This window comes from Rhipicephalus sanguineus, chromosome 3 (assembly GCF_013339695.2).
Source record: "Rhipicephalus sanguineus isolate Rsan-2018 chromosome 3, BIME_Rsan_1.4, whole genome shotgun sequence".
Lineage (NCBI taxonomy): Eukaryota > Metazoa > Arthropoda > Arachnida > Ixodida > Ixodidae > Rhipicephalus > Rhipicephalus sanguineus.
Genome location: NC_051178.1, coordinates 53,529,472 through 53,551,338, shown reverse-complemented (window position 1 = coordinate 53,551,338; position 21,867 = coordinate 53,529,472). Strand labels below are relative to the sequence as shown.

Sequence of the window (21,867 nt, the reverse complement as noted above, 5' to 3'; positions counted from 1 at the left end):
CAGAAAGGGTTCACTTTTTCGTGCGCGCCTAGGGGTGAGTTTTAAAAGTTTAAAGATGTGTGAGAGCGCTAGTCTGTTTGGCATTCGATGAGAAAGCATGCAAAAGAAAAACAAATTCGAATAATAATATATCTGATATGCAATGCTGTGATTACTTCAAACGTTGCATTTATCAAATAAGCAAGCTTGCGCTATTTTCCTACATTTCCGCTTGCAGTTATATGCACAGGCACGCACACATTAACACACACACACACACACACACACACACACACACACACACACACACACACACACACACACACACACACACATATATATATATATATATATATATATATATATATATATATATATATATATATATATATATATATATATAGCGCGATAGTATTTCAGATATACTTTTGAGTTTCTGTATTTCTAGTATCCAGATACATTTGAAAAATCTATTTGTATCTCACAAGTGAAATACTTTTACGATGTATCGTTTCGATCGCGATACTATGCAGGACACGGGTATCTCGTTACATTTTTTTGTCGGAAATGAGTGGAGGCGTGTTTCCAAGGGGGGAATGATATTTATTTTTTGTTTGTTTTTGTGCCAAGACTAGCAGAAGCGCACCGCCGGTCGCTTACAGAAAGGGCGGCGATGGTTTCCTCTCAAGCACGGAATGGCTATGGTGGCCATAGAATGGCCCATCTGGTAACGCTCGCGACGCCACAGACGGCAGAATCGCGAAGGCAGTGTTATCGGCCTCTGCCGACGAAAGTCGCTGTCTCTCAAGGCCAGTGCAGCACACCAAAATTTTTCGGGTGGCAAACCCTTACTTCGTGACCCCCCGCGCGGATACCGCCTTGGAACAGAGGCTTTGCAATGGTTCGCGTGCGTTCAGTTCTCAAAGCGGCGGCACTTCCAAAAGCACTTCCCGCAGCTGCGGCAGAAGTGACAAGATTTTTTATTTTAATATTATCTTGTTTTTAATTTTGTTTTCTTTCTATCCCTATGGGACAGCACCGATTGTTACGGGAGACGCAACGGCGGGGACACGCCGGATGGAGCGACGACTGACCAGGTGATGCTATAAGGAGCTCCGCTCCTAAAAGTCTAATCTTGAAGAAGCTGACTGCTGCCTTCGGGCACATCACGACCCCGTGATATGTCGTGGAGGTGCTGCTTCGTTCATGTTCCAGACTCCCGTCAGGCCGTGAGCACAGCCCAAATTGCGAAGAAGACGACGCTAAAAACCACCCTGATCGTCGAACCAGCCGTAGGTGGAAGGCACTGGCGCCAGAGTACGGGCTCCTCCCCGAAAACAGTTGGCAGTCCAAGACCGTGACTTCTACCACCGGGACGATGATAACCCTTGTGCCGCCTACACCGATCATGCTCCAGTAGCCCAGAGAGACGCCATCATTCCGCGGATCATCAGTCGAAGACGCCGAATGCTGGCTGCAAGAATATCACTGAGTATCCTCTTTCAAGCACTGGGGCAACGACGACAAGCTACGGCATGTCTATTTAGCTTTGGAAGACGCCGCTCTTACCTGGTTCGAAAACTAAGAGCACAGACTGACAATGTGGGATATTTTTCGCACCAGGTTCCTCGCCACGTTCCCAAGCGTTATCCGCAAGGAGCGGGCCGAAGCGCTGGTCGAAACCCGCGTGTTGTAGCCAAATGAAAATGTGGCGCTCGTCACGGAAGAGATGAAGAGACTGTTCCGCCACGCAGACCCTGTCATGCCCAAAGAGAAGAAAGTTTGCTCCCGCATGCGAGGATTTAGGCAGGAGCTCTTCGCGGGACTGATTAGAAACCCACCCAAGACCATCCAATAATTTGTCTCAGAAGCAACGACCATCGAAAAGACGCTGGAAATGCGAACCCGCCATTGCAATGGACGATCGATTCCAGACAGCCCAGCTATCCAAGTCCTCGGCTCCGAGGACCTGCGCGGAACGATCTTGCGGGAGGAACTGCGCGAGCTGCTACCCTCACCATAGTATCAAGTGAACTCCATCGCAAGTAGCGTTCGAGAGGAAAGCCAGAAGTCGCTGGGAATCCCCGAGTCAGCGCAACCGCAACCGCAAGCTGTGAGCTACGATGGTGCAGTCCACCGCCCTGCTCGCCCTCCGCGACAACGTCAAGACTCCGCATCGTCACTGTTCCGTTCTTATTGTCATTTCTATGTGTACGCATGTTTTTTCTCTTCCATATACTGTTTTCGTTTCACAGGGGGGCAAAGTCACGTGCACAACATTTTGTAATTCCATGTAACAGATCCGTTACACGTTTAGCCACTGCCTTTCGCAAACCGCGTGGAATGTCTGGGAAGCTTCTAGATTATTTGAGAATATTTTGATAGGCTTCAGAGCTGAAACGCGAACAGTTGAGTTTGTTCTGGAACTAGCGCAGTCACCAGCGCTAAGACTCCAATGTTCGAAGTCACGTGTACAAGAGCCGGCGCGCGTAGCGGCAGATCAGATTACCGTCAGCCGACGCTCTGTTCGAGGCTATCAGTGTAAGCGTGGATCGCTTGCAGTTGTTTACAGGGCACAGGTTCGCCCTCATAAAAAGTTTAGGCTCGAGCAAGCCGACTGCTGGTCGCCTTTGTCCACGTCACGACCCCGTGACTATAAATATATATATATATATATATATATATATATATATATATATATAGTTGAAGGACTGGTTGCCTTTGCTTGCCGTATAAGTATGAGAGGTGGCACTTCAAGAAAACTTCATTTATTACGTCGAGGTTTCGGTCAGAGCCTGACCTTTCTCAAGACCTCCGCGACAACGTCAAGTATCCTCTTTGAGAAAGTATCCTCTTTGAGGTCTTGAGAAAGGTCAGGCTCTGACCGAAACGGCGACGTAATAAATAAAGTTTTCTTGAAGTGCCACCTCTCATACTTTATATCTATATCTATATATATATATATATATATATATATATATATATATATATATATATATATATATATGCGGAATTGGTACGGCGGACCGGACACCTTCATGCTGTCACGAAATCCCCTTTACTCGTGCGGGCTCTAGTGCTCGGTCTCGCCTGAAAGCTTGATCCGAAGCGTCTCAGCTGGTTCCCGGTTCCCGGTTCACTTTCTTCGTGCAAATAGTGATGACACCACCATCTACATAGGCTACGTCATCGGACTTGCATATAAATTGTGATTACGGCGCAAGGGAAGACACGAGACAGAGACCAATTTGCGGTCTCAATTTGTGGTCACAATGTGAAATGGTATGCCAACTGCCCGTACTCATACCTTGCTTTGTATATAAAGGGTTGCCTGCAGACCATCATCGTCAATGGGTACGGCGGATCAAACAGCAAAATGTTGTCATGATATCCCCTTCTTTACTTTTTGCAGGTTAGTCCCGTGTAGAGCAGCTTCTGTGGTGATTATCGTGAGCTTCTGCCCCTGCCGTGCCCACAACAGTGCAGTACAATCGGATATGATGTATTCTCTTCGTGTACACTTCTTTTGTGTAGCTATGTGGCGACTAACCCACACCTTAGAACAGCAGAAATGCTGTAGGACCTGTTGGCAGGGCAAAACAAACTAGCTGAGGAAATGACTGTTCTTATGGATCAGCAGAAAATTATGGAAAAATTGATGTCTAGTCTTACATTGCGCCTTCTTAATATAGAACAACGAACTGCCAATGTCGAATCACTCCACAAATCAATCAACGTTTGGAAATCTAAATTAAACTATCTAGAAGACCGCGTTTAGTTATTTTTGGAATGCAGGAAGATCCGAGAAAAAAGGAAGATCCGATCGAAATTAATGCAGAAAGTTCAAAGCGATCTCTTTTTTTCAGTAAAGCTACAGCTATCCTTTGGTAGAATTTACCGCTTCGGCAGAAATATTAATTCTGGATCAATTCTAGTTAATTTTCAGTACTATGATGAGAAGCAAGCGGTGTTAAAGAACGCGCAAAAGTTTAAGGGGCAAAACTATACATTCAGAATGATTACTTTCGAGAAACACTGCAGAAAAGACTATTATGGCAAGTGATAAGTATAGAAGACAATAGCGAAACAATGTTTCACTTAGCAATGATAAACTGCGAGTCAGAGGATAGCCATTCAATAGAGATATTTAAAATCTACAGCGCCATCTGTCGACAAGCCCATAAACTCAATCCACCATGTTTTGTTGGGCGCGAACACGAAACCAGTCGCATATCACAGCCTTTCAGGTGCTAGCTACTGATTTTATTTTCGTTCTGCGATGACTTCCCAATGCTTCGTGCGCTGTTCAGGCAGCGAGCTGTGACAATGCCGGGAACAAGGTAACACTATTTTTAATCGAATTTATCAGCTACCTGAAGTAAGAAAAACAATGTACCGACGCCAACTTGTTTCGTCACCAAGATCGGCACTTTGATTTGGTTCGGAAATGACCGGCGCGCGCAAGAACGCTTTTCATTCTCAGCTGTTATTTCTCCGTGGAATTTATTTGCTCGCCGGCAACATAAGCTAGGCTTGCAGAGCAATATATTACGCTATACGCATTTTAAAAGAGACGGCCGACGTCGCACACGCCCGAGAGAGTCTCATTGATCAACATTAGGTCGTCAGTGCTGCAGATCGATAAAGGCAATTATTTACGTATGTAAACGTGCGTAGGCAGTGCCACATACGCTGCTCTGCACGTCCGCGGTAAATCAGTGCCGCCACACGAGACTCCATTGGCACAAATATTCCAACAGGCATTTATTTGCAACCTTTCCAAGGCAGTGTGCGCCAAAGTACATAGACCGCATTCCGCGTCTGCCCTTCACTTTGCCCCGCCTTATCGCTCCCCGTCTTTTATTTCTTTTGCTTTCGTCGGTCAGCGTGCACTGCGAACACGGAGAAAAGAGTTACGGAGCCGTACTGTAAATGGAGCTGGGTGTTCGGTAGATCATCGCACTCACTCATCCTTATTGCTGATGGCGGGTTACCATGAACAGCATGCGATCGCGGGATTGCATGCTGTTCGCAATAGCACGCGATTATGCACGCCTCCGTGGCATGCGAAATGCAAATAGCGGACAATTTTAAAAAGGTATGTCATTGAACGCACACGTATAGCGTTCAAGGAAACCAGAATGGCAATACTAAATCCGCACGATAGATTACGACCACAAAACAGTGTTAACAACCAGTGTTCAATAAGAGAGGATTACTCGGCCCACTCTCTTTGTATAGGCCTCGACAGCTCGTATGGTGGCGCTGCGGCGCTAGGACAATAAGCGCCACCAGTAGAGGCCGTGCGCGACATGTTGCGGGCGCTCTTTGCAGTGACATTGCGGAACGAGCAGCGCGCGTTATTGTCCGGATTCCGCAGAGCTGAACCCGTAGAAAGATATTTAAAATGCAAGCCGTCTTCCTCACGGCAATGATCTTTACGCCGGCAATCAGGTTTACGGCGTTAAGGAGGAAACTGTGTCTCCAAAGGGGCCCTCCCAATTCATTGGAAAGTGTGTTGCTCAGATGAAGACTTCGGCTAGGACTTCCACCATCAGGTTATCAATGTTTTATCAAGGCCTTGTATTAATTACAAATAATAAAAGTTTTTTTTCATCTATTACGCCAGGAGCTTCCTTTGACTTTTGCATCCGTTCTGTTGGTAGTTTATGTTCGGGCTAAACTAGAGAAAAGTCCGTTAGTTTCATTCCTCTCGCTTTTTTAAGGTGAAAGCCTTAGATGCCTCATCAAACGCAACATTTGACCACTGACGGGGTCCCGCGGCGTCGGGGACGAGTGATGCGAAAAATCATGACCACATGGCGTCATCATACGACGTCAGGATAACGTCGCAGATGGTCAAAATTTGTTGTTTTATGACGTCACAGTGACGTAGCCTCACATCATAACGTCATCACATCGCACCGTAGCTTGGTCAAAGGAGGTGCAATCACGGAGACAATGCAAAACCACGTGAGGTGCCTCCGGTCTTGGAGGCAGTGGAAAACCACGTTAGGTGCAGAAGGGTGGAGGGGAAGCATCAATACATCGGCTAAGAGGAAAAGAAAGATGGCTCCCCCTTCGTGTCGTCTTAACTGAATGCATAAGGGATCCTGTGAGTTTTTGTGCTCGCTGGTTCGTTGGGGCCGTTCTATTTTTCTGCACATTTCGCCAGGTGTCTGTAGAACCAGTTGCACAATGAGTGAGCAAGGTGCACATGCAAGGCTGGGCGCCGAGGATTGTGTCAAGCACGCCGCCGCCTTGGCTATGTTTCTCAAAAAGTGCGAGCACACATCCTGCACAGATCTACCATGCGCCGCCTGGCTCTGGCAATCGCCGCGTTTCCTTCCAGAGTATGAAAATCTTTAACGCTTCGTCGAAGGGTCACGTTGTCGTCTTTCCCATAACACGCAGGCAAAAGTGTCGAAACGTATAGGCAGAGAGCATGACTATCGAGCATTTCTCATCATAGCCTAAGAAATGGGCACGGCATATGCGGTTGCGGTGCTTCACAAGCTGCCGAAGACCTCCATCGGGGTTCAAAAAGGCAGAGTATATGACAACGAGAAGCAAATATACCCAATAAGCTCCCCAAGCACCGCTTAGTGGCGCTGCTACTCTTGGCAGGCAGCACCTTCTCTGAAAGACAAACAGAAACTGGGAATATACAACATGCATTTTCCCTTGTCGCCAACCGCGCTGCCACTCGCTTCATGCACATGCAGAGCTGCTCGCGGTGCACTTGCGGCGCCTCCTCGCCTGCAGTGTGGCTTGAAAAAGATCTCTGAGCTGGTACAGGCACATCAGAAAAGCGAACTTGATAAAAGGATCCGTCAATCACGTTTACGGCGTACAGCAGACGATCGACGACAACGGCGCTCGACTCAACGCGAAATGCATTTCCCAAGTCCGCGATAACACCGTCTACGACGTATACATCGAGGTAAGTATCATTCTCTTATATGGTGAAAGACACGTAATAGTCTATATGCACTGCGAAATGTAGCTGTGTACGCTATCGACGGCTTGCGTTGTGGACTATGAAGCATATGGTTGCTATTTTTATATGGAATGATTCAAGTAGCTGCTGTGTACTGTTGTGAACAAACGTTTGCGGCGGGCGAAAATAAAATGATACGGCGATGACACTAAAAAACCTGAGAAGGTTGGAGTGAAATTCTCGTGCCGTTGAGCATCAGCCGACGATTTAGCCGCGGGACAGCCAGCTGACCTTTAACCACTGTGAAGCAAGTTGAACTGCTCGCCTATTCTTTTTCTGCTCGTGCGTCATGCTTGCACCCTTTCTTTATGAGAATAATGACTTTACAAGCGTATAAAAGCTACTGCGCGAACGCGCTAGAAAATCGCACAAACTCCGAAGTTGGCTATACTGCAAGGTGGAAGCTGCAAAGCATGTATTAAGTGCCAGTTATATATATCGGCTTAAATACGTAGCATTCAATAAGTGACAGAAACAACGCAAACCAGCAGAACGATGTCAAACTTTAGTGCAAATGCACAGACGTCCATTCCGGCGCGATAATGCAGCCTTCCCGACACGTAAATTGAAGCGGACGAACTGCTGAAGGTATTGACTTGAATTAAACCACCAGCGCAGCGCTAACGCTATAACGCGACTGTGAACGTTCAGCAACGACAGCTAAGTCTCACACGGTTAATCAGAACATAAAGTTGTTTCACCTACAACCGTAACTGGACTTTCACAATGCGAGAAGACAGCGAGCAATCTTTGCTGTAGTCGCTGCGTGCATGCGCCGCGTTACGTACTGATTCAGGGACTCTAGACGAAAGAAAGCGATGAACTGAGATAGCCAAAACAGAAGGCGAGAAAGCGCTGTCAGCTAGGACATACTTCATTCTCCTTACTGTGGCGATTCACCCTTGTTGCCATTGTTTCTCGTCCGACCTGCCCTGAAACCTGTACAGTTTCACAAGTGGATCGCGTGCTTTTGTGTTGCCTGCGCTCTTGTGACAGCCTACGACACAGCAATACTTCGGACCTCGCTTCCGCGGCGTCGCTTCTGCCACCGTGGAAATGCAGCTCCGAACAGCAAGCCACTCGGTTCAGCATGCCGATCTGACGGCATGGCGCCCTAGTTCCCCGCACCGACTGAGCAACGCGCGCGCGCGCGCGCGTGCTGCCGCTGCCGATGCACTGGCTGAGTCTCCCGCGCCTATCCACAGTTTCGGAGATTATTCCAGCCAGAGCCGCAGCGCGGCGCTTTCGTCGCCCCGTAAACTTCAGCTTGGGTTCCCTATAACTAGCAAGTATTTAAATTATCAAGAGCGTCTGTTTATCTCGCACGTCGCACCACCTTCATCCAACGCTGTGATCACTTTTTCTCGTGAATCTTCCGTATAAATCCGTATACATCTATTTTTGACAGCTTAGCGGCGACGTCTCTGTAGCTGTTGTGACAGCCATACACGCAGCAATAGTATAGTTACACTCCGGTTTGACCGCGAATTAGCTTCGTTCTTTCCAGCTGCTGTAGTTCCGTCAGTATGCACCCGCTCTCAGCCGCCACTGATTAGTAGCGCGCCGCGCGCCGCGCGTCGGGCGGCGCCAATTTTTCAGTCATTATAGACAAAGCTCAAGCGCACTAGGCCGATACAGATGAAACGCGCGATCAGTACTTTTTGTTTGGTTTGCGGCGCACCTGCGCATGGCCATGCCTTGTTTATTTCGCAAATATACAAAACACGCTACTACGGAGGGTGTAGACGTACTTGTGGCTAAAGAAGTGAGCAAGGAAAGCAGCACAGCGTTGCACAGGTCGCGCAGGAACAACGTGGTGTAGATATCTGACGAGTGTTTGTGACGCGTGTATAAAATCAGTGAGAAATACAATGGAGATGTATTGCAGTGCAAGGTTATCTTAGAAGTTTGAAAGTCGCATCTCCTCTGCAACGAACACTTTTTTGAACGCCTACATCAGATCGGAAGCCCACGCCACTAGCGAACAGCAGTTCGGTTTTTCGAAGCAGTGCGCCTTTGAAGCTGCCGTCCGGGTGAGTTATTTAGGCGCGCAGAGCTCCGATATTAAGTTCTCGTCGATTTGTCGAAGCACAGTGAGGTCCTGCTGACCGTTAGGCGCTGTATGACGAAAGAAACAGCCTGATTTTTGTGGTCCGAAAGCTTTGCCAACGACAGCGGCTCCTTTCCTTATGAAGACGCTGGCAGACGATTCCTCGACCGGCCCCACAAAAAATGGCGGACGCGCCCAGTGTTGCCGGCGCACAAAGCATTATGAATATCCCCTATTGCGACAAGTATGCCCGAACCAGAATGACTGTTCATTTAGTTCATCGTGATTCCAAAAATGATTGACCGGTACGGACTTCTACAGAACAGCTAAACCTTATTAACATAAATGCGCGTAGCGTCTTCAGCAAATCGACAGAACTATAATATCCTTATAGTCCTGTTGAAATATTACATGACGTTCTGCGGTAGATACGCCATATGGACATTGCCGCAGTGGCGGGTGGGCGCTAGCTGTCGATGCAATGCGTAACAGCAGATATAAGGCAGAAAGAAGTTTGCGCGGCTAACGAAAGAAGAACGAAATTTTTCTAACGAGCACACAAGCTGGGAACGCTGGGTCGGCGTAAGGTTGCCAGCAATGAAGGAATTGTATACATCAGCGGGTGCTGAATCAGACCTGGAAACAGCACTAAGCGTACTAGAACTGGGACAGTGCGTGTCATCGGGTGCGTCCAACACTTGTGCGTCTTCGAGGGGTTCCGCTAGTGCCGAGACATTCCCCTCGCAGCAGCGTAAGAATGTGTGGGGACGGGTTGCTACCGAAAACTAGCTGTCGATGCCCTGAGTGACTCGCACTGGTCGCCAAAGCTCCAGCAAGCCTTTCCTAATGCAAACGCGGTCAGATAGCGAAAGGAGTGCAACGACGTCTTAAGAGACCGGCGCAGTAGGCAAGCACTTCTGTTCGGCGAGTTTGGGCGCATTTTCGTATCAGCCCTTGACGAGTAGCTTTTCTCTAATCCGATGGTCTGTCTGCCGGCATCATATCTCAGAACGGCGAGGGTTCTATTTCGGCTGGTGTGCAACGTCGTGGCGGGAGACAAAATCCCATCTTAGGATGACGCCGTGAGAACATGCAGAAATTATGATGAATTCGGCTGCGTACAGAGCGACCTGAATGACGACGCGGGCTGTGCATATGGCTTTAGGATGAATACTTTGGACCGCTAGCTGTACGGAGGGACAGTTTTGCTGTCCATAATTGATACGGCGGTTCCAGTGTCTACAAGGGCAGATGCGCGAACACCATTCACAAACACGTATATTACGTTCGATAGGCTTCGCTGAGGGCTTTCAGAATTCGATAGGGTCGCCGTCCTTGACTTGTGGACTGCCAGGACTAGTTTTCGTGGTCTCGCGCGACCGGACGTGGCCGCGTCGGCGAGAGCGAGCGGCGTCGTGGAGACGGTGAACAACGGGTATGTGGAGCTGGGCATAACGTTGGTGACATAGGCGGAAGTGGGTTGCAATACGGGCGGCTAGACTGGCTTTTGACAGGTGATGCGACTCGAGGCAGTGTGACTTGCCCGGCGTAAACGAACGCAAAGCAGATGGGCGGTTGTCGGAAATGCGCCACCGGTTCGCTGGGGCAGGTCCCACCCATGCCGGAGGGCTGGATGGATAGGGCAGCTGCTGATATATAAGCATGGTGGGTTGCAGTCGAGGGCTAGGGATGAAGTCGGCATATTTAGACTGCACACCCGCTTCGAAGGGCTGAGCTCTAGCTGCGGCTTCGGCGCCATTAAGTGGAGCAGCCACAGGGATTGCCTAGAGCAGCCTGGCTACAACTTGAGCGTAACTCAGTGGCGCAGGTTCCGGAGGGTGTTGATGGTATTCATGGCATGACCTAAGCGATTTCCTATTGAATCACTCGTTAGAGCGGAACGCAGGAGCGTGGTTGACGGCTGATGAACATGCCGCGGGTAGAGCAAAGGCAAGCAGAGTGAACTGGCGTGCAATTTCCTTCCGCAGTGAATGGCTTCACTTCTGCGAGCAACGTGGACTGGTGAGATATGACAAGCCAGCGAGCTCTGTGACGCATGATGGAGAGCGACGGGTCATCGACCGCTGCCGGTGAGGCTCCTAGTAGCTTTGGCAGAGCGTTATGACCTCTCCCACTGTACGAGTGTTTTTGGTGAGCAGCATCGTGAAGGCATCGTCGTCGGTGCGTTTGATAACATTCCTCATCTTGTCAGATTCCGACACGGTTGAGTTGGCTTTCTTGCACAAGACGCGGACGGCTTCTATATAGACGAAAACGTCGATAATGGTTGTCTTGAAGTCGGACCAACTCGGAAAATCGGATTCCGGGTTTTTGTACCACATGCTTGCCACACCGGCGATGTAGAATACCAAGTTGCTCAACTTTTCTACCTCGTCCCATTTGTGGGGTACGCTCACGCGCTGGCAAATTGCGAGCCAGTCCTCCACGTCGTCGCCACCGGCACCAGTGAACCCGGAGACAAGGGTCACAGGGACATGCGGTGGTGCGGGAGGAGGCGTTTCCTGGGCGCATCTTCAAGCATGGTAGATGGCAATATATGGGATATAAGTTTTAGGGGCATCGAAAGAGGATCGAAGTTGCTGTGAGGGCACAGCACTCTCCACCAATTGTAAAGGCGTTTACTGAACGCTGGCGTAATAGTCGAGCAGTAGCTTGATTTAACGCTGAATTCGCGGACTCCGCCAGCGAGCGGTGTTCACGAGCAATGCGCGGTACAGACAAACCTTATACTTGTCACTAGACAGGGTGATCCACTATAGCGTTCGTTCCTCTTCGCTACAATACGTTAACATTAAGACGAAGCAATGCAAGCAACGCTCGGATTGTCGTCCCTGTATAAGAATGCCTACCGCTTCTTTATTGTGGAGTAAGCCAAGCACGTATGTAAGAAAGGGGCGGAGGGGGGGGGGCTGCCCCCCTATCCCCGAAATTCGTCCAGTCCTGGGCAACTTTTTCCCGGGCAACTTTTTTTTTCATTTTGCCATGGAAAGACTTTCGCACAATTAGGCCTTCCCCCCCTCCGTCCCCCCCCCCCCCCTCCGCGAAAAAATATCCTGGCTGCGTGCCGGAATAAGCAAAATGCAGACAACCAACTACAGTAAACACTTACCGACAGAAAAGGGGATCACCCTCTGAAGCAACTCCGGGGACAGCGAGCCATCAGTCATCAAGAAACGTGTTGGGTCAAACTTATCCGGGTCCTTCCATAGTGCGGGATCGTTGTGCAGCGCCCAGACGTTTGGCACCACAGTCGCACCTTCCGGAATGAAGTATTCGCCGATGATAACGTCTTGACAAGCTCTGTAATGTGTTTTAGATGCGAAGTATCTTTAGGCGGAGCTCAATCCGGTGGAGGTGGTGGTGGTGGTGGTGTGCGGCGTGACCACCCTTACTGCGCATGCACATACTCTCTCCACACACCTCCCCTCCACTCACCCTCTTCCCTTCCCCTCTCCACATTCCCTCTCCCCTCCACCTCTCCACTTTACCCTCTACCACTCTCCCATACACCTCTCCCCTCCCCCTTTCCACTCTTCCTCTGAAACGCGGGCTAGACATGCCGAAATTCTCTCCTGCGCAACGCCGCGATGAGCTCGAGCGCATGTGCGTCCCCTCCCCTTCTCCCTCCTTTCCTACGCTGCCCCCCTCTCGCCCGCCTGTCGACCGCGTTCCCCGCTCGCCCTGTGAGAATTAACGGCCAGGCTAGATGGAAGATACGACGCGCGTAGCGTCCCTCTTCGCGTTCCACGACGCGAGGTCGGTAGCATACCCAACGAACGCCAACGGAACGCGATCGTGCAAGTGCTCCGGCTTCGCATCGCCTCATGGTCCCCTTTAGCGGGAGATGGTGTAATTTTTTCAGTGATCGAATGTTACTGCTTGTTTTCTTCGGGAGGCAGCACTTTGTTCCTAATTAATATATTCATAGATTTCAATATAGAGAACAGCGAGCTATGTTGCTGCATTGCGTCCTTACGAAGCGCGCGCTGATTCAGTAATTATAGCTGTCCCTCACCTCAGACTATTGCAAACATACTGTTGGGGTCGTCATTGATCACTGTCTTTTGGTAGAATCTTTGCGAAACAGGTGACGGCAGTTGCTAACATATTTTATTTTTTATCAAAAATGAAAAATGGCGTATTCCATATAATTTTCCAGCTCTCCATAATGTCACCACTAGCTCCCTCTAAGCACCACGACTGGTGCTCAGTATCGGATCTTTCCAGGCAGAACTTCCCAGACATTGCGATCGACTCTCTCTGATTCCGTTCTAAAATATCTTGAATAATCATTTTGGTGCGTCATTTGCTGTGGTGAAGCATTTTTGCAAGAAAAGTTTGTTCTCTTTCTTTAAGAGTGATTTGAACGTTGGCGATGTGGGCGAAACCTTGGATGCCAAAAATCACTCACAAAAATACAATAGCACAGGAAGCGCCTCAGATCTATGCCTGTTGATAGAAAAGAAATGGCGTTTTCTCATTACCTCTCAATGGCGTGAGCTACGTTGGCTCACGATGTGGTTTGCGGCCAAGCAATACGGAAACTTGGCGCCCATTTTGACATTTTTTCGTCTGTCAAAGCACGCGAGCGTGCGAAAGTAGATGACTTGTCCGAGAGGCTCGTTTTTCCGTATTATACCGAATTAATGACACCACCGACTAAGGCTGGGGGCTTGACCCTCGGGATGTAGTTTCTCTGGACCATAATAAAGTTCCATGCCATGAAACCTACATACAATTAAGCCAATGAAAACACAGGAGACATTACTTTTAATTCCTTAAGTGTATTGTAATGATTCTCACTTAAATTCAATGAAAAAAAAAGTGGACGAAAAGTGACCCTTTCCGTCGGTAGATCGGAACCCACAACCTTTGAATTACGGGTCCGATGCTCGACCATTTGAGGTGCAACGGAGGGTGCTCCCACGTCCACTTTTTTGTAGGCGATTTATGTGTGGTTAATAGCTGAGATTGTTACTGAGCGCCACCTTTAGCCGAGGCACCGAGTGCGGAACACCCTTTTTTTGCCAGAGGGCGTCACGGGGCACGTGATCTCTGCACGACATGGTGGCTGAAGAATAAACCCTCGAATGCTACACAAGGCTTCAAGTCTGCCGGGACGAAGCCCTTGCTATTAAATTACGAAAGTAGGGAATTGTCCGAGCGGCTCGTGTTTGTGTATTATACACAACTAATATAGCCTACACCAGAGTTAAGCCAAAGGAACATAGGGAAGATCATTTGAGGTTTCTTAATTGCGTTATGTTTATTGTAACCAAAATTTAAAGAAGTTAACATGGACAAAAAATCACCCCTTCCGTGTACGAACCCATTACCACTACATCACAAGGCTGGATAGTTTACACTAAGCCTGTCAAAAAAGTGTTGAAGCCCATGACTAAGCAGGATTGAAGTGAAATCCACGCAAACACAAAAAAATGTGTCAAGTCCTCATTAGTGCGACATTTCATGGATTTGTGACACGGTCCAAGTAAAAATGTGCCCCCACCTCCCCGAAGGGAATCGTGAGGAAATGCGAATGCATTTCTTGCACCGAGAGTACACGGCGTAGTAATTTTAATGGCGTAAATTAATGACGAGACGAGGATTTGTACCGTAACCATTTATTTACACATTCATCAGCAACTGTTTGTGTTGTCATTGTACCTGACGGCCATAATCTCAGCCTCTTGGTCACCGTTCGCGTTTCACAGCGGCGTCTCGAGCACACATTTCCGGATGTTCTTGAGAGGCGCCCAGCCAGCGAACGGTCGAGAGTGAGGCGCGGGCGGACGAGAGAGTGGGGCGCAGGGAGGAGAGAGAGCGAACGGCGAGAGAAGAAGGGAGCGGCGAAGCACTGCACCTACCCTCTCTACACTCTCTCGCACCACATGCTCCGGTTTCTAGGGGCGAGGATAAGCGCGCGCGCCCGCAGCTGTTGCTATGGGAGAGGGAGCGAGAGCGGAGAAATAACCCTGCCGGCGCGCAGACAACTGCCGGATGCCTTACATAGCCCGACTAAGAAATGTATTCGCAATTAAAAGAAAAAAACTTGGAGGACGCTTGAACTTTCTGCTTCTTTTTTTTCCTTTGACCTGTCTCGGTGCGCCTGTTTTTCACGCTCAGTATTTCTCAACTGGCCCGCCAACAATCAGTGTTGCTTGAGCTTCGCTTTCAAGAATAGAACGCGAGAGTGTAATCGGACCGAACAGCAACTGTGAACTTGGACTTAAGGGCGCCGTCGGGATGGCTGGCGCGTGCGCTATCTCGGCAGGCGTCAGCAGACGGCTCGTATACCCTTCTACGTTCTCTCACCGCGAGAGACTGCGAAAAGCCAAAGTGCGGGAGCCCTCCGGCTCATAGCTTTATATCCATCTACCTCGAACTTTCGCTCACAGACAACGCGGTTTGCTAACAAGCAAGGACGCCGCTGCCGCCACCGCCACCAGCACTGGAATTTCTGTGCAAGCGGTTCTTTAACGCTGTCGCGGTAAAATGCGAACTTTGATCAAAAGGGCGTGTCGCGAGCGCTGGCGCGTGCTATCTCGACAGACACCAATAGACGGACCGTATACCGCTTTGCTATCACCAATTACTTGGCTTTGAGACGGGAAATAGCACAGGAAGCACTTCAAATCTTGGAGAGGCATATTCCCTTACACCAGCGTTTTCTATAGCTACGCCAGATATGATCCAAAAGGGTTAGCTACACCCTCACTTCGTAAAACGTTCCAACTTGTCGCTACAGCATTCACTGCTTCGCCCATGCAGCTAAACTGTATTTTTATCACTGAAAACAACAATCGCTCGAGATAAATTTCAGGAATAAGTCTGCTTTGTACACTCTTTCAAATGAGGGAAGCATGAATTTTACTTAGACCACAGAACCAAGCTGCATGTGGCTAAACAAAAGGCATTTTGCAGATTTTGCCATCTTTGCGCGCCTTTCATATTGAAACTACTCAGTCATCAACCTCAATGCTTTTGTGGCAACGCTTACTGGCTACTACCCAACCTTTTCACGTTGTTTTGTTCGTAAACTTCAAAACGTCTCCACAATACCTATTCAATATTGGCGCAGAGTTGTCGTATTGCTTCACCACAAGTCATATTGAGAGCTGAAGTTGGTTACGTGAATAGGGGCTAATAGGAACGCGCCATATTATTTTTCTAGAAATAAATGAGATTTAAATGGGCGCTGCAGCACCTTTCCAAGTAATCTTTCTCTTGGTGAGATGGCGATCCCCAGCTCACATTTACTAAGTTTCGCTAAATTGTGCTTTTCCTGGTGGCCATCACCAATTCACGTGTCATCCCCAAGTCGACGAGCTAAAATTATCGGTTCAGGCCTCCATACGCAGGCAAGTCATTTTCGCTAAAAGATTTTAACATCTAAGAAGGCAGCTAAATGCTTATGTTTCGCCTACTCCGGAAACATTCAAATCACTCGAAAAAAGAGAAGAAATTTTTGTTCCAAAAATAGTTCACGAGGTCAAAGAATTTTGAACTGATTGTCCACCTATTCTTAGAAGAAAATCGGAGAACCCTGCAGGCAATGTCCTGGGGCATTTAGCGCGGCTATCCTTACTTAAAAAAGCGCCAAGTATTTCCTACACTGCGTACGTAAGTACGCTTTTCACTTGACATTCAGAGACGACGTTAAGTTGCTGGAGTACGTAACATGCCGGGATGGCCTGATTCTTTCTGTGTGGTTAGAACGGTTGCAGTGATCCATGCGTGCATCGGCTAATGGCAATCTTACGACAATTATTTGCGAGTGCGAGAGTGCTCTATTCACGTAGAAACCTCGATCGTTGCGTAATGTGCTGCCTCAAGCACGGTGTAAGATAAAAGAGGAGCGTTGACTCCGGCGCCGCCCAATGCATTTGCTCGGGACAAACCGTGCAACGCAGACGCGGCGGTCTAACTCATTCTTTAGCTCTCCCCATCCGCTGCCTTCACGCTTTGGCACATGATTTCTCCTCTCCTTGCGTTGATCACAACACGTGGCGCCATCTGCCGAGGCGCATGGAAATCATCCAACGCCTTGGGCAAGTGACTACAAGACTGACCCACTTACCAGCCTATATAACCAAGAGAAGGTTTACATGATGAGCATTTGCAGTTTCTGGTTAGTGACTTCTCGTCCTGTATGCTCTATTTCTGCAATGCACTTGGACTTGTTTTGTAGCCTGTGCCAATTTGGTCTTCTCGTACGCACACACTCTGGCGAATGTTTTTGCCTTATTGAACCACCTATAGATAGAAGTGCTATCGACTAGTCTTTTCAACCTGCCGTTAGGCTACAATTCCCGTCATTTTGTCCTGTTTTGGCTTGAACACACTGCCTGTACGCCCTGCTCTTTCTTCTTACTCTCAAATTATTCAACTCAAGAGCAGGCACCTTTCACGCCCATCTTACAATAAAATACCACCTCACCGCCTGGGTACTCCGAGTGGCATCATGGTGTATCTCCGGTGTGCCTCCCAGATAAAGGCCATCGTGTAGGGAGTCGAGATCCTGTCTTGCCAGGACGGCTTACGCTCGCCGCCTACTGAATCGGCGACTTCCCGTTGTATGCGAGCCTGCAATGTGTCCGGGTTGGCGGCGACCAGCAGCAGCTCTCTCATTAACGATGCCGCCGCGACAGTGCCAGCCAGCAAAAAAGCGACAACGTTGCCTGTTAATGAGGACACTGAAATGAAGACGAAACCAGCGCTTTTTCGCTTAGGTAGAGTAGAAACTTTTGCGTGGCATAGAGCCGCTCATTTTTCCTCGCGATACAGTGAACATGTGAACGTTCTTTGGCCTCATGCAGACGCTTCGATAACCTTGAAGTAACCATATACCCATGTCGCGCACCAGAGGCTCTATTTACTATGAGTGCGAGAATCATTCAGCATTACTTACGTGACATCGAAGCGGTAGCACGCTCCGCATAAAAAATGTGGCTGGCTCTTGCGTAATACATGTAAGGAAGAAATGGCTACCCGCAAAGCAGCTTTGTTGGGGATGATACTAGCCTACAACTCTTCAGCGTGTTATTTTTTTCATTTTCGAACATTTACTGCACATGCAAGTACGTTTCACTAGAGTCCTTTTTAAAGAACACTGGTTCTCGAGCGTTTAAAGCGATGCGAGACGCAGGTGCACTATCTTGAAAAATGCAGGCCTTAATGCGAAGGCATGTGCATTCGCCTTCTCGCACCCTTCTCTTGAGTCACTGCGAGCTGCGTGATAATCCTCTCCCCCTTCCAAAGAAGGCCCCTGGATTCGCCCCTGCGCTCGGTTGCAGCAGGTGCACATAGAAGCGTCTAAGACAGCATGCCTTCGTGTTGCTGAGGTGGACTGTATTCATCGAGCAAAAAAGAAACGAAGACAGCCATGCGTTATGAAATATTTTGTTGACTGCGTACATTCATGAGGAAAGAAGTTGGGCGCAATTGATCTCCCCAAGGCAATTAGACCTCCCATCGCGACGGCCACCGTGACGCCGGCGACCTGGCAGTCTTCAGCAAGATCAAGTGCTTGAAAGCAAAAGTGCGATTTGAAACAGTACGTAAAGGAAATGACCCATTTCATCAATTGCATTGCATACATGGTCGTTAATTAGGTTGCAAACTATTGTCAATGCAATCACGTTGAAGATCGCATACTAGTAATACCAAACCGTCAACCTTTACCACCGGAGGCTTTTTGGGCGCGTTTTATGGTGACAGCGTGAAAGCCCCTCACAATCATAAAATTTCCAGTGCAAAAAATCGCCTGGGCAACAGACGTGTTCATGTCGATAGGGTGATTTTCGGTGTGCAAAACAGCGTTTTTCGCCACCACTGAAATAGAGAGCGCTACCGTCACTCGGAATTACAAATGTGAGACTACCGCTCGCGACTGCTCGTGTCCAAGATGTCTCCTGCCATTCGGCGCCGTATGTCCCCTGACAAAGTAACGTGAGCGTCTCCAGAAAGTTTAGGCATTTCAAGAGTCGGGAAACGAAAATGCCAGCCTTGTTTGCACCAAAATTAAGGAAACTGTTCGTTCTCTTACATATAAGATTTCTAATTAAGCAGTTCCTGCTTGACCAGCCTGTTTTTATATAAAACCAAACGCTTCATTAAAACTGCTTCTTGCGTTCCTTTGCAGTACCGAATTAACAAAACGTTCTCTTACTTTCCAATGAAAAAAAATCCACAGCACATCCACGGGGTGAATGATGATGAGTGGGGCGAAGCTCCAGAGGAAATCATCGCTAAACCGTGAATACTCCGAGCGAAAGTGAAAGCGCGCCAACAGCGACCGGATTTTATTACAACGGTCCCCCTAGCGTACGTCGCCGCTCTAAATCGAACGATTGTCTTCCACCAATGACACGCGCCATATGTGAATCTTCCGTGAATTCTGCCCAGTACATCATCAACGACGTGAGATCGGGCGCGTTTATACTAAAAGGTCGGTGAGAGTCATGTCGACTTCCAGCTCGCTTGAATTTTACATGTACGCTGTGAATTTGTATTGTTTAATCACGCACAGGAGAAATCTCACACAGGCACTACCTTGGAGGTCAAACTCCGGTGCCTATATAAACGGGGTGGCCAGTGAACGGTTGCGCAGCGCGAGCAGTCGGTTTTTTCAATCAAGCAACGCGCTAGCAGACGCTGCCTGCGTCGGCCTCGCGATGCGAGAGAGAGGAGGGGGGGAGACTAGAGCACGCATCTGCAACGCTGCGAGCGCGGAGCGTTGGCGTCGCGAGGCGGGAGCTCGCCCGATCGGCGCTCGCCCGTTGCCGATCCACCTCGCCCGTTGCCAATCGGGCCAGGTGGCTACATGCTACTACTAGAGAGGAGGGAACGACCCACACCCTAAGGAGCTTCGCCCCTAAAAAAAGTGAACATTGCTGTATGGTGCAGGTTTCGCACGCGTACTTGAAAGCTGGCGGATCAGCGTTATATTGCCGGATGAAGTAATGTGATTAGCAGAATTTTGAGCAACGATTCCAGGTGTTTGTTCCTTCCGTGCAAAATCCATGAGTACAAGAAGAACTGTGGTATCGTTCGAATAAAGCTATAGTAACCGATGTTTCACAAGGCTATTTGCCAGATAACATCATAAGCCGTGAACGTTTCGTACGAAAACGCACATGTTGTATACGCTTGGAGACAAAAACCGCCTACAAACGGGCTACTCAGCGCAGTAACACATGCAGAAATTCTGCCCCCGGGGCTTTGGCAGTGCTGCAACAGAACGTTGCCGCCAGGTATAAGAGGATGTGTTGGTATAAGACGCCTGTTGGGGCCTTGGCGTCGATTGTCTCGTGTGGCGGCGCTAAATATTTTCCGCGGACGCACGCAGCAGCGTCCGTAGCACTGATTATTATTATATATCGTTCTCATTTTACGCTATCAACGGAGACTCCCAGCACCTTTATATAATAATAATAATCATATTATTAATAACAATAATAATTGTTGGGGTATAACGTCCCAAAACCACGATATGATTATGAGAGACGCCGTACTAGAGCCCTCCGAAAATTTCGACCGCCTGGGGTTCTTTAACGTGCACCTAAACGCAAGCACAATGGCCTCTAGCATTTCGCCTTCGTCTAAATGCGGCCGCCGCAGCCGCGATGCGATACTGCAACCTTCGGGTCAGCAGTCGAGCACCGTAACCGCAGGCCGCTGCGGCGGTGTTCATGCAATGCAATGAAGGGTTGGTATAAGGGCGCCACTTGAGTAAAACTATCTGATCCTGTACCTTCCCGTAACAAAGAAGTGACGGGCCTTGAAGGCGCGTTGCGGCAGCGTCTTGTCGAGGAAAGCGGCAAATAGCTCTCTTGCACCAGCGGATCGTGAGCTCACTTGCAGAACAAAACAAGTTTCCATCAATTCTTTCACTGCGCAGCATGAACCTAAGGATTAGCTACAGCGAAAGAGTGCTTCCATCGAAAATGCGGCCGCGGCGCCCGGGATTCGATCTCGCAACCTGTGGGTCAGCAGTGTAGCGCACACGTTTATATATGTAAACCATTTCTTTCGTCGATCAACAACACCAAGACGCTAATGATGGTCGATGATGTTCCTTCACGCGTGTGCGCCGTCCATCTTTTTACAAATACGTATATCGAAATTTGGTTCCGCAAGTGTACCTTATATTGTAGACAAGGCAAGTAACTTTTACGGAGAAAAAAAACTTGATCGACGCTTGAACTTCGCCTTCAAGGAGTAGAACGCAATAGCGCAAAAGGGCCCCGTGCGCATCGCCTTCAACCATGCCGTAAGGAAAGGATCGTTTGTTCGCGTAAGACTGGACGTTTCAAACTATCCTAGAACGTCCACTGGATGCGCAGTTGCTAAGTGCCAACTACGCCATAACTTTACCTCTTTCAAACAGACGTTTTACAAGCACAGGTGCGCCACCAACGGGCGCGCAAGCGCTCATGGGAAACGTGTGTACGCCGCAGCAGCCGCCGCGACGAGCGCGCGGGCCTCGCGCTGTATCTTTCCGCTTGCGTCCTACCAGCACTTCTCAGATAAATTGAATTTGGTGAGGTTCAACATATTACCGCGTAATTCAATCACGAACTTCTTCAGTTTTTAGCTGCGATGGCCTCTGTACGATTTTCGCCTGTTCCACTGTCGGACTATCTGAGTGACTCAGGAGTGCCACTTTTCTTTTTTGCACCAGTATGTCTTACGCCACTTATTAAATAACAAAGATGCAACTTGGTTTCGTATGAAGTACAGGAGCGGTCCATAATACCCGGATGCACTTGGAATCAGCGTCGATCAACACTGTGAACGAGCACAAGGTGAAGTT

The 21,867-nt window shown here is 48.8% G+C and overlaps 1 protein-coding gene across 1 annotated transcript in view; it reads right to left on the bottom strand.

Moving 5' to 3' along the window:
- The window catches only part of LOC119385472 (cytochrome P450 2C31), a 67,203-nt gene that overhangs the window by 6,046 nt on the left and 39,290 nt on the right, over nt 1–21,867 (bottom strand). The window contains exons 5-6 of the mRNA XM_037652899.2: nt 17,491–17,746; nt 12,160–12,350 (exon numbers count right to left, since the gene is read on the bottom strand). Coding sequence (XP_037508827.2) covers nt 12,160–12,350; nt 17,491–17,746 — 447 coding nt within the window. The remainder of the gene's footprint in view (nt 1–12,159; nt 12,351–17,490; nt 17,747–21,867) is intronic.